The sequence below is a fragment of the Tinamus guttatus genome, unplaced genomic scaffold (assembly GCF_059628265.1).
Source record: "Tinamus guttatus ecotype Peru unplaced genomic scaffold, ASM5962826v1 Tinamus_guttatus_pri_ptg000112l, whole genome shotgun sequence".
NCBI classification, from domain to species: domain Eukaryota; kingdom Metazoa; phylum Chordata; class Aves; order Tinamiformes; family Tinamidae; genus Tinamus; species Tinamus guttatus.
Window position 1 is genome coordinate 197973 of NW_028288646.1, and position 13102 is coordinate 211074.

Sequence of the window (13102 nt, forward strand, 5' to 3'; positions counted from 1 at the left end):
TGTTTGTGGAGATGCACGACAGGGTACCAGCCAAACCAATGGTCATCCCCCGAGCTGGCCAGCAAGGCATGGACACGCTTCTTTCTAGCTGGCCTTCCCAAGACAGCTCTGCAGTTGGCTGTCCATTCGGGCACAGAAGACTCAGACCCTCTCACTACCCATTCTGGGTAGCTGAAGCTTAAAGGAGCAAAAATGTTTTACATGTCTTGCCTCTGGCTTACAGAAACAGTGTTTTGTAGTGTGGCTACAAAAGCCATGTAGCATGTACTGTTTAAGTACATCAAATATGCTCTGAACCATGTGTACATGCAATACATTTACCCTACACATGACACTGCATTTACAGGAACCACATTCCCTGTCCATCTCTATACAGGGGAACATCCAGTCTGTTCCTCCCTGCTGACAGCTTATGAGCAAAGTGCAAGCTGAGAATCTGGGAAATACCACCACTGAGTTGTAGATACCTACGAAGAACCTCCCTGTCTTTGTGTTGTTGTTGAGTCATTCAATAAAGTAGATAAAAATCTAACAAGTAATTTCAGTCATGTCATTCCCTGAAAACAAATGCATTTCAGATATTAAAAATTACGCAGATGTTTCACTCCAGATAAATCATGAAAACTGACAGACTTGCATTTGCTTCGCTCACACTGAAAACACGCGCTTTCACACACACCGCAGCAAACAGCAACGTTTGAGTGCAATACGTGACACAGCAGCAGAGGGGGCTTTCTCTGAGGAAGTTCGGAGTTTCTGCAATTCATTCACGCAACCTTAATTTGTGGTATTAAGACCAATTTTCTCAGCTGGCTGCAAGAGAGATCTAACAGCTGGAAAAGGCTGAGCATGAACCCCAGGCTGGCAGATCAAGGTCATCTCCAATCTATGGGAAACAAGATTTTAATCAATCATATTTATGTAAATATATCCTTAAAGAGTTGTAGGGTATGCTTCTGTTTTACTAATAGAAGTTTTGTGGCTGGAGTCTGGAGAAAGGCTGCAAGTCTTGAAGGCTGGAGTTTTGTAGACTGGAGTCTATGTGACTGTATTTCAAAATATCAACACCTTTGTAGATAACATTTAGAGTGGATAAAAGTTTTCATCCTTCAGGGTCCAATAAAGATTTGAGGATGCAAAGCCTTTCCCAAACAAAATGGTCAGTATGGAGGCTTGCCCCTTCCTAATTCTAAAAAGCATCAATAAGAAACTCTAATTTTTTTTCTACTCTTTATTTTGCCTGGCTATACTTCTTTTGTTAAAAAAAGATGACCTAGAAAAGTTTTATCTCCTTCCTGAAGGACAGATGACTAAATCAGCTAGCTATGCAAAAGCAATAAACATATTCGCAATGACTAGCAAAGGAACAATATATTATCTTCAAACACCACTAAAAAACAGAATTCTTCACATTCATTCTATACAGCTTCCAAAATCAGATAAAGCTCAGATGTACTCTAAAATTCTTCCTCAGAAAAATAAACAGTAAGGTATTTCTCCTCATGAAGGCTCAGCAACAAGCAAATCTACCATCAATTTACCTATTCTGTATTTATTTTTTCAGTCAATTTAAAAATCTCATGTTGTACTCCTATTTCCAAAAGCAGTCAGTAGAATCACAGAAGATTGGATATATGTAGCCAAAGAGTAGACAAACCGGGCAATAATTTGTTTTGACAGTCAAAGGAGGTAAGAACTCAACAGAACCACACGGTGCATCAGGCAGTATCAGAGACGGATTGTCCAACTTTTTGGAAATAACTAAACGTTTTCCAGTTGGTGCTAGGCTATTCTTACTTACCAAGCTAGACTTTTGTTGCTTAAGCTTATCTCATTCCATGCTTTCCTTCAGAGCACTTTTTCCCCCCCAAAAAAATGCATTCTCCAGGCATATAAGGAAACTTCAACCTTCCTGAAATTCCACTGATTGTTTTATTATTATGATGTTTGTTTACATTTAAGCCTAAGCAATCACTTAAGATAAGATATTAGTTATAACTAAGCAGATGTCATCTGACCTTCCTCTACTCCTTTAGAGTGCTTGGTGATGAGACATATTTACTGGCATGAACCATGTTTTTCAAATTACCTCTTCCCTTGAAGGAACTGGGGGCATGCTTTTTTAAACCTTGTACACCACTACATGGAGACAATATCCAGCTAAGGAGCTGCAGAGCAATACAATTCATCAGCCCTTCATTCACTAGCTGAACCTTTCTAGGACGCTTGAACACTGTTCCACGGAGTAGAGTCTGCCACAGAGGCAGTTCCTCCTTTTGCTAATGAAGTTGCACTTTTCCAAACAGAAGAGTCAATATGCAGATGAGAGGCAACAGCAAGTGAGCCATGATAGACATAGAATTACTTCCTTTTTTTTTTTTTTTTAAAAAAAAAAAAGTGTAGCCTACAGAGCACGGGCCTGGTTCTGCAGTGACCTAAATACACAGCAAACTGTTCAACATCGCTGACATCTGACTGCTTCCAGTCTCCTCAGCCACCTTGGGAAAACTTGCAGCCTTTCCCTTCTGTGCAGCTGTTATATCTAACAGCTCAGGCATACTTCTATTTTCCAGCACTATCAGATGCTTACAGCACTCTTTAAGGCATGCTGACAACTTCAGAGCACTTAATTCTTGCAGGTATCATGAAGCTATAAGAGGTTTATTCCGGAATTTTACAAAATGAATGAGAAATAATAAATGAGAAGGAAGATCTGGCAGAACTCTGAATGCCAGCTACCTCTTCTCGCTTTATTTTCTGATCTAATAGGCACATGTCAGGCTGCTTTCCCTGTTCTGAAGGGGACATTTCTATTATGAAATTAAGACTTTGTTGCCAATTTCACATTCGTCACTGGGCAAAAGGGAAGCAACTGCACAAGTCCCACCAGGAGGCAAGGGAGGCCACTGCAGAACCACAGGGTACCTGCACACTCCCTAACTGCTTGGGGTTGGTTGCCAGAAACAGCTTCACTCAAGATTTGAAGAGATGCACTGTGTCCTCTGGCAACGAAGTTCTGAACCAAAAGGAACAGAAACACCAGGGGATCGCAGCCTTAACATCCTCAGCTCTTAGAGATCCAGATGAGACAAGACACCGAGGCCCAGGAAGCAAAAAAGCATTTGGATATGTTCTCTGCACATTTTTTTTTTTTAAACTCCCTCCTCTATTGGGCCCCTTCACTGACCCAAAACTCTTTAACCCCTACATTTAAATGACACTCAAGCACATAGTGGGAAGGGGGAAATAAATAAATAAACAAACTGCTTTTTGAAATACTGGTTATTTTACGAACACTTACTGGTAGCCACTCAAATTAGTTATATAAAGCCACCTCAAAAATATTACCAAATGTACACTTCTTCCAAGGCAAGAAGGGGTTTTTTTTAATGCATTAAAAAAAGTACCCTGATGATTCATATAGAGAACCCAATCCTTTGCTGGTGGTTAAAGTTATGACTTGTTTCACAGGAGCCTGCAACTATACCCATAATTAATGGAAACACAACTCTAGCTCTTCCAGTCTGAAAGTCCAAGTCCAAATCAGATCTGCGCTTGAATCCCTGGGTAAGGAATAGAAGTGCCTTGCTGCTGATGCTGACTTCTTGTCGCTGACTTCAAATCAGCTTGCAGAAGGTGTCAGGGGTCACTTCTTGCTTGTGCATGGTGAAACCCAGATATTTGTACTTCTGCCTTTGTCCTCTGACCGATAAAGTCTGCAAATAAGCAGTCTTTAAATGTTGCTTGCCTGCTTCTTGAAACACTACCTCATTTTCTGTTACAGTAAATTGATAAAAGGCCATGAGCCTCTAGCACCTTTGAGCAATTTTATTCAAAAAAGGCAAAATGATGAAGAAATCATCATTTCAACAGAGAGAGGCTATCTGCATTTCCCAAGATGTCAAAAACAAACATGCCAAAGCATTAAAAAGCAGAAAACCTGACACTCTGGCAGAGCAGCTGCAGCACTGAATCAAAAGTTCTATCTGAGGCACATACAAAACTGTGGTGGTAAATGTGAAGCTGGAAACACAAGTCCTATTCCTAATTCTACAGCAGAAATGATGTCTTCAGAAAAGGGCATATTCAGGAAGCAGCCTGACACATACCTGTTAGATGAGGAAACTGGTGAGAGCTGGTGTTAGGATTTCTGCCACGTGCTCCCTGAGGCATAACCACTGCTTTCATATAGCCCTGGGGCCTGTATGCTGCAGCTAGTTTAAAAATTTGAATGCATATGCAGATCCTGCTGCTCAGACAACACTGTCTCTATTCCCAGAATCTGGGAATACAACTCCAGAAAGGTGATAGAATATCATCCTTCTAAAGCGTAAACTTTCAAGTACAAAGTCTTTGCAAAGCAAGCATAGATTATTGGAAAAATACAGCTTGACATCAACTATGGTATCTTGTGCTCCTTAGGAGCTCCCAAAACTTGACCAAGTGAAAAGGGATCTTAAACGGTCCTTTTAATTCTCTCTTGTCAAAACTGACAGCCTTTATATTCTCCTACTTCATGGCATTAATCATGTATCTTTGGCTCCTAAGTAACTCACAACAGAGAAACAATGTTTGATATACTGAGAACCAGCCTAAGAATGCGACGGCCTCCCAGCATGCATCTGCTTTAATGACAACCAAAAACATCAAAGTAACTGAAGTGCAAAGGATAACGCAAAACAATATTTTAAGTACCATTAACGACCACATGAGATGCACAGAACTACAGCCCTAATGCCAAGTGAGGAAGGATAAGAAATTCTATACTTGTATTTGAAAGTTAATTATTTCCCATTAGCACAAAATACTATTTAAAGGTAATGCCCTTAAAAAGATCCATGCAAGACTCATATATTGGTTTACAATTATGTAAATCAGCAGAGCTCTGCTGACTTCAGATTAAAAAGAGTCAGAAGACAGGCAAAATTAATCTGGTTTGGCTCTCATTATTTTACTAGAAATAATCTTAGTAAGACTACAATTTGTTTTATAGAGTTGGGTGTAATTTTGCTTTTCTAGGTATGTATGTTGGAAAAGGATAAATACAATTTTAAAGTATTACTTACTGATTGCCAAGCAAGAGATTCCATAATTCGATGTTCACAGCGTTCTAGATGCTTTATCATGTCCCTTGTTAAGCTTGGCTCTGCTTTGATAAAACTTTCAATCACCTTGTAGAAGTCAAAAGCTTTTAAATCAAATACGTTGAGAATCCATGGAAAAGACAAGTCCGTTTCAGTGCTGGTACCATCGTTTTGGGAGGCGTTTCCTGCAGAAAAGACAAAATTATCAAAACACAATGCTCGTCCACTACAGTTCTCTATTTCTCCCCTTTGTATTTATTGAATCAAAACTAGAAGTTCTATTGAGTCCCTTTTTCTTATTCTATATATCAACATATAGCAATAATCATCAGTAAATAACAGTGCTGTTCCTCAGTGTGATTTAACTTACTGCCATACGTAGCCATGACAACCTCAACAGCGCAGGCCAGAAGAGATGTGTGGAAGATGTTATCATTCAAAAGTTTGCTGGGAGGAGAAAAACAAGTTACTAACACTTCTCTTAGCACTAGAATAGCCGTCTTGGATTACAGTTAGGAGCACTTACCTAAAATTGTGAACTGAGAGACGTTCTTCTTCCTGAAATACATTATCGAAATCGAAGTTGTGAATATTTTTAGTATCCCAAAATGCAATACCAGTACTGATCTACTAGTAATAAAACTTACCGACTTCAGCATGGACTCCATTACTCTGTAATATAGCCGTACTCCGAGCTTGTATCTCTGTTGAAAGAACAAAAAAAGAAAAGAAATTCATGAACACTGCAAGGTATTTTAACAAGTTACAACAGGCAGAACCTCACAGTTTAATGATTCAGAACCTCTATTTACTTTGTAAGAGCCACTGTAAAGGAGTCACTGATCCCAGTCCTGTTTGCCAATAGTCCTGGAGAAGCCTCAGACACCACTGGGCTTTGTGACAACTGTGCCATGGGAAGACTGATTAGCAAACTATTAATTCACAGAATAAAGAAATAGGGCTGGTAGAGACAGGATACTTGAGTACAAATTTAGTTGGATTTGTTTTGCAAAATCCTTGTAGAAAACACAGACGGTCTACTACCTTTATAAGGAAGCAAGTCACCTTTTAATGTAGTTTTAGGCAAAGTCACCTCAATGAACAGGATACATAATAGGCAATCAGCTGCAATATTTTACTAAAGGTATTTTACCCAGGATTTTTCCTGTTCTTCATTAAAATATTTCCAGTATACTCCCCTCCCCCACCACTTCTTATTGCTCCACATAAGCTAATAATCATTTACTAAATATTGTCTTCACAGAGGATTAAAAAAGGCATATCTAGTTCCTCAGGTGGTAATGAATATTGTTACTTTTTACCAGGGTAGGTCTTACATTAACTCACTGAGTTCAAATTAGTAATACTGAGCCAAAATACTAGTTACCTGTGAGCCAATTTCAGCACATCCTTGTCCAACTGCTTCAGCAAATTTCTTTTTGAAGATGTGGCCAAGATTTTCCACTCTTTTCAGGATACTTTCTTTAGGGTTCACTGTGCAGTTCTATATGATAGAATAAAAGAAGGCAGGGGATGGAATAGCAAGGAAAGGATATTTTACTTCAAATACATTTTAAAATGATTTAATTAAATTAGTCCTGTTTCACTTGGTAGCATTTCTTTTACTTACGCTGGTGAGCTGAGGAAGAGTGGAGTATTTAAGAGATGGGAATTACTGTTCATGTTCAACAACTTCCAGCAACTAAAACCTGATTTCCAACATTCAGTTTAGCAGGAACTAACCAAAAATGTGGGAAGTACCAACTATACTAATGGGAATTGTGCCCTTCAAGCTAAATCGATGAATCCAGATATTGGATATCCCTCCTCTGGCATATTCTCCTCCTCTGCCTATCTCCCCTCCTTTGTCCAATAAACCTTAATATTCTGTGCAGAAACAAAGACTTAAGTGCTTATATGGTTCTAGTACACACCAATTAGATACCAGTGCTTTTTAGCTTAAGCACAATATACATTTAAACCATCTTAACTAAAATGCACTTTAAAAATGACAGTTTATAAAGGAGCTGAAAACATGCATCAGCTCTGTATGTCTATCAGTTGAGCAGTAATTTGGAGAGTCTTTCATAATCATTTCTTCTAGTCACTTACATTGAAATACGAGATGAGAGTATCGGATGGTTTATCGGTTGCCGAGTTTAAAATCATCATCAATTGCTGAATAGTATTCATTGCAGCTCTGCAAAAATACAATAAAATGTATAATAAACATTCAAGTTGACTTGACATTCCCAGACATTAAAGAGAATTTCAACAAACACAAATTTTATAATTTAATTCTTCATTCAGGCAAACTGCTGGGAAAATCTGCTGCACCTTGTTAACCATTATAAATTCAAAACATTTAACCACTGCATCGATTCTTAAATGGTTGTAATTACATAATGATAAAGAAACAAAGGAATACAGATTAAGTAACAAACATTATCCAACAAGCACTTTTGAAGGAAAAAAAGATGGTGAGATTTGAAAATCTTATATTTGAAAGCATTACTTTAAAGGCAGCAACTCCCTAACAGAAAACTTTCTCCTTTGTACAAAAATAATATCAAATACTGGTGAAAAGAGACAGACTGTGTGTCTCATTCAACTGTTTCAGAAACTTAACTAAAATGTATTTAAATGCAGTGCTCCTGAATATGCAGTCACAAGAAAGTAGACTTTTTCCACAGATCCTTTGAAAATTTGTATTTTTTAGAGGTACAGTTATCAGCATGCCTGTGCCACTGGGCTTTCTACCTTCTCCTTGATTTGAATCAAAAAGTCCCTTCAAAGCTTAACACCTCAGCCGATCTCCAGTCCCTTTTATCAGCAATAGGAAAGCGATTTTTACCTGAAATCCTAATTCTCCCTTTTGTGCCTGCAGATAGATTAGAACTATGCTAAATAAAAAGCTTCTTAACTCTTGACATATTACGCATCATAAAAAGGGTAAGTTAAAGAAATTTTTCAATATCACTGAGAAAGAAAACTAGTATTAGTCTTATCAAGTAGAACTAAAATATCTTTGTCCAGATTAAAAGCGGAAGATCAAAAGTACAAACTACTTTTTAACTAAATTCAGCATATTTTAATACTGAAGTATTTATGTAAGATCTTACTAAAATTGGGTTTACAGGCACACAGTAGGAAAAAAAATAGTGATGCCACAACTACTTGTGTTTCCACATGAATGTTTCCACTAAAACATTCTGGCAATAAGCTACCTTCTCACATATTTTAACCCTAGGCAAAGCAATTTCTCACTTACTTGCAAAAGTTTTTCTGCCAGAGTTCAAGCTCTGCACTTCATTGGTACTCATACATAGAAACAAAATAAAGCAGCACAAACTGAGTTTGATGAGTTACTGCATTTACATCAACCCTGCAAAGGCGTAAGTCAGGAGACTGAGAACTGAATCTCTAGCTTAGCTATGGCCTCACCATTTTAGAGTGAAAAAAAGGTTAAATGCAAATAAATAGATTTGGTTTCTACAGCACTTTAGTCATCTGAAAATAGCTCGTAGGGACTGCGTAAAACAGTAAATGAAATGACTCCAAAAAGAGAAAGGCGGAAGCTTAGCCATCTAAATGCCCCTTTTAAACATCCCTTCTCTCCTGATCAGCGATATAACCACGCTGCCTCTACTAGATGAAAAGAGGGTGCATCTCCAGCAGGATATGCAGAAGAACAGGCCTCCTTCCTGTATTACTCAGCTACCTTCAGCATCTGCATAAGCCAAAGTCTGCACTACTACTTCTGTCCAGAAAAATGCTTCCTCTGGATGGCCTTTCCTATACTCATGCTGCCTCTGAGATTCTTCCAGGGCTCTAGAAGAATCTACGGAACTCCAGTTTCTAAAGACGACTTTTGGAGCTTACAGTATGTATCAAAACTGCCAATTTCAAGCTATTTTTTTTAAATCCTCTCAGAAATGCCTTTTAACCTCCAGTGGATTCATATCACTCAAAAATAAAGACAGAAAAAGAATACGTACTCAGTGAACATGGGTTTTAAAGAAACTTTTCTTTAATCTACTTTCCGGAAGGTTTTGGTCAAAGCACTTCTACCAAAACTTTACTAGTAGGTTAAATAAAGTGTTAAGAACAGCAAAAAAGAAATTTAATGAAATAAAACCACAATCCATTCCCATTACGCTTTGGAATAGGACCCACTTTACCCACCCTTTTTTACACAGACATATGGAGTTTACTGATATCAATAATTAAACGCTCACCAATTTCAGGAGGCTTTTGATCAGGCTCTAAATGCCTCAGTCCAGAAAGGAAACATCGTGAGAGGAGTCAAAGTACTAAACCTGATGCTTTCAACATAATCAGTATGGGGCTCTTCTTACAGTTAATCCGGCCCTTTCCACCCGGCGCTGGTGATCAAAGGCTTACTGCCATCTAGTGACACCTCCGGGCTTTAAGAAAAAACACTTGTGTAGCCAAAACTCACTGCTACCAAGTACAAGGTCTCCACTTGGACTGTCTTAACTGGTATCACTTCTGCAAAGCTTGAAGGGCCCATCCTAATGGAGGGAATCTAAATCTTTCTCTACAGCAGCTCTCAATGTGAAAGGTTTCAGCACACTTTATATTTTTAACAAAGTGGGAGCACGTCACCCCTGGATGTTACTAATTAAAATTCTTGCTACTGAAGTCTTATCAAGCACCTTTCACAGTGTTATTGACGTTCTTTTAAATGCTGTTTAACCCCAAAAGGGATGGCAACAAGCAGCTAGGTAGTTACTTGTGAGAAATGAGATTTATTTGTTGGAAACCTTATTAGGCATGGGTCTTGTTAGATGGTCCAGCTCCCAGATCTGGGAAGCGACAGTCAAGCTTTTTTTTTTTTTTAATGGCTAAAAAGCATCATTACCAGGTAAAGATTAGAAGCTTAAGATTAAAAATGCTCACTAAAGCAATCATATAAAGCCTTCTGAAGCCGTAGCCAACTAAAAGCTCTTTCATAAACTGATCAATATCTATCTCAGTTGTATATTTTCCTTCATTATGCTTACACAGGAGCTTTTCAGAACCTTACTGCTCTCTTGGCCAGAAACCAATTAGTTTCTGCCACGGGGATTTAGAAAATCCTACGGGGAGTGTACAAGCCTACAGTCTAATTGATTCTTCCAGAAGAATATAAGCATCACAGAAGTATTTTTAATTAAAAAATATTAATTTGCAAAAATAAATGTAGCAAACCATCATAGAGAATTTTAACTTCTCTTATCTTCAGAAAATTCTAAGAAAAAGGAATTGATAAAGAAGGCATGGACAAAGTGCTTCCCTGCACTAAGAATGACTCCCCTTAACAACTTTTCTCTGTCCACATAGCACCTGAAAACACTTTAGGGACACAGCTGGGTTTTTTTTGTTTTTTTCTTCTCCCCTCAAGTGTCCAGGAACACTCTAAGCACCACTTAACAAAACCAAACTTTGAACATTTTGAATGAGGATGTTGAACGAAAGCCCCTAATAGAAGAACAAAAAAAGTCATACCGAACAGGAGTTTGTGGAAGTATAACATTAGGTTCCTCATCTGGACTGTTTTTTCGTGGTGTTCTCTCCAACTGTGAGCTACAGAAATGGAAAGCAAAATTACTTTACATTGAAGTAACTAACTAAAAAACACAGACTTTAATTTTAAAGTGCAGAAAAAAAAAATCTACAGGACATCATTATGAAACTTAGGTGTTCAACCACTCCAATGTTAGAATGATCTAATTTATATTGCCAAGTAGACCTGCTCCGAGTAGGAGGTTGGACTAGATGATCTCCAAAGATCTCTCAAAATTTTTTTTTCTAGAATTCCACTGACAACAAAAACTTAAGCTGCACATACAGTTAGTAATAGCTCCATTTTAATCCTAATTTTAAATGAATACACTTTTCTAGGACAAATAAAGCCACAGAATGACACTGTGAGCTCAGAAATGTTGAATCATCAATAAGCACCAAAATTTTGAATATGACTAAAAAAACCAAATATGCTTGTGTTATTAAACACAGTGTGCCTGAGCACTAGTACTCAGCTGCTGTCCCATTGGAGTGTTTCAGGTGTTTCTGTGCCTAGCAAACTACCCTCTTCTGCACAACTTCTGGATACAGTTGCAGAGTCAGAATGGTGTGGGGACTACTTGCAGCAGACAGCTTGCATACGCCACCACGCTCTTTCAGTTAGAAGCAGTAACTTAATTTTAAGGACACAGGACATTTAATGTCAACTAGTCCCAAAGCCAGAACTCAGTTCTCAAGCCTATCGTGTTTACCAATGTGAGGTAGCCTCCTTTTCCTCATGATTCTTCAGCTTCCTTTTTGCTGCAGGGCCTTTCACAGAGTAAGAATTATCACGCCAACTAGAGAAACTTTAACACACTCTCTAATTACTTAAGCTGCAACACTTCAAGTCTAGAACAAGGCTAGTGATCCAGAAACATCTTAGTTGAACTACAAACTTATGAGATCAACAGAGATCTCCCTTTACAAGAGTGTGTGTGTGGGGGGGGGGGGGAACAGCACAATGTCATGTTTTCTATTATAATATGAAACTAGCAAGTCGAAATATTACCATGTTATGAGATCCGACTGTAAAGTTTCATCACGATCCAGAAATAATCTTGCATCTATATCTTTGTTTTTAAGGTAGAGCTCTTCATATTGCTTCGAAATGACTTCGACCTCAAAAAAAAAAGTTTAATAGCAATAAGCTTGAGAATTTACTGAGTATCATAATCTACTTCAGTCTCATGAATACAATATTGAAACTCTTAAGAGAATGACCTTGGATCTTACAGCCACTTCTTAAACAAACAACATGAACCTACCCAGAAGAAAATTATCATTCCCACATGCAAACAGAAGGTAAGCTTTTATAACAGAAAACAATCCAGGATCATGAGACATTTCTGAAGAAACGTAAGCTCTGACACTGTAAAAGAGCTAAAACAGCAGGAGTGCAAGTCAGACCTCCAAATCAAACTAATGCTTCCAGGCTTTTAAATATGTGCTTCCAGAATAAAAAGGTGCCTCCAGGAGCAGAAAACTAAGCGAGTATCTTTAGAACAGCTACTAGACAAGCTACTGTGTCCCTTCCTCTGCTGGTTCAGGAGATCAAGGACAAAACCCAAACTCCAATCTTGTTATTCTGAGTGTAGGTAGAGCCTTCCTCTTCCATGTTACCACCGGTATAGATTTTAAGAAACAAACCTACTTTTACAAAACCACAGACATTAATTCACAACACGTTAACGCTTCTTAAATTACTTCCAAAAAGCTTGAGTCAGTTAGATCGTATGCTGATTTAATTCCATTTTGCATGGAAAAGTATTTACTTTTCTTTGAGTGACTAACACAGACTGGAGGTCTGGTATTTTTAATCAAGGCCTTCAGATACTTCTCCAACTCTGCTGTTGTGCTCCTGCAGCAGCAGGCAGTCATCTCACAGTGACCTATTCCCCGAGGCCCTGCGCACACACACACAGTAATCATGTGCTCTGGCAAGCTCCAGCTATACAAATAGCCAACACTGTCTATGAAAACAGACTAGCCCTAAACACTCCCAAGAAAAACAATTCCCAAGAAGCTGCAAATACCTCATACAGAGCTTTGCTCCTCTTCATCTCCCTCTAGCTTTGAGAAAGAAATTTGCAACAAGCTCATCTCTAGGTTAAAACCCCCAAGTAAGACTATTAAATCAAAGATGATGTTTAGAATCCAACTATTTGATTTTTTTCATTAAAATTTTGTCATTTTCCTAATGTTTCAGCATGCTGTTCATCTGAAATATTTCCATATTTTATAAACTCCTATGAACCTAAGATTCTCTCACTGCAAAAAGCAGATATTAGCCCCAACTAGGATGAAATATTCAACCAAAACTCAAAATTCTGAATGAGTCTAGTCTTTAGTTCATTCTTCAATAGTCTTCAAACATACACTGAAGACGCACAATACCAACATGAAGGCCCAGAAGCTTCTTATGTTAGAAGCAAAATTAAAATTTATCA

The 13102-nt window shown here is 38.1% G+C and overlaps 1 protein-coding gene across 1 annotated transcript in view; it reads right to left on the bottom strand.

The window, feature by feature from the left end:
- The window catches only part of RB1 (RB transcriptional corepressor 1), a 74776-nt gene that overhangs the window by 42476 nt on the left and 19198 nt on the right, over positions 1-13102 (bottom strand). The window contains exons 10-17 of the mRNA XM_088521041.1: positions 11665-11774; positions 10596-10673; positions 7197-7284; positions 6472-6588; positions 5732-5788; positions 5611-5642; positions 5455-5531; positions 5067-5269 (exon numbers count right to left, since the gene is read on the bottom strand). Coding sequence (XP_088377167.1) covers positions 5067-5269; positions 5455-5531; positions 5611-5642; positions 5732-5788; positions 6472-6588; positions 7197-7284; positions 10596-10673; positions 11665-11774 — 762 coding nt within the window. The remainder of the gene's footprint in view (positions 1-5066; positions 5270-5454; positions 5532-5610; positions 5643-5731; positions 5789-6471; positions 6589-7196; positions 7285-10595; positions 10674-11664; positions 11775-13102) is intronic.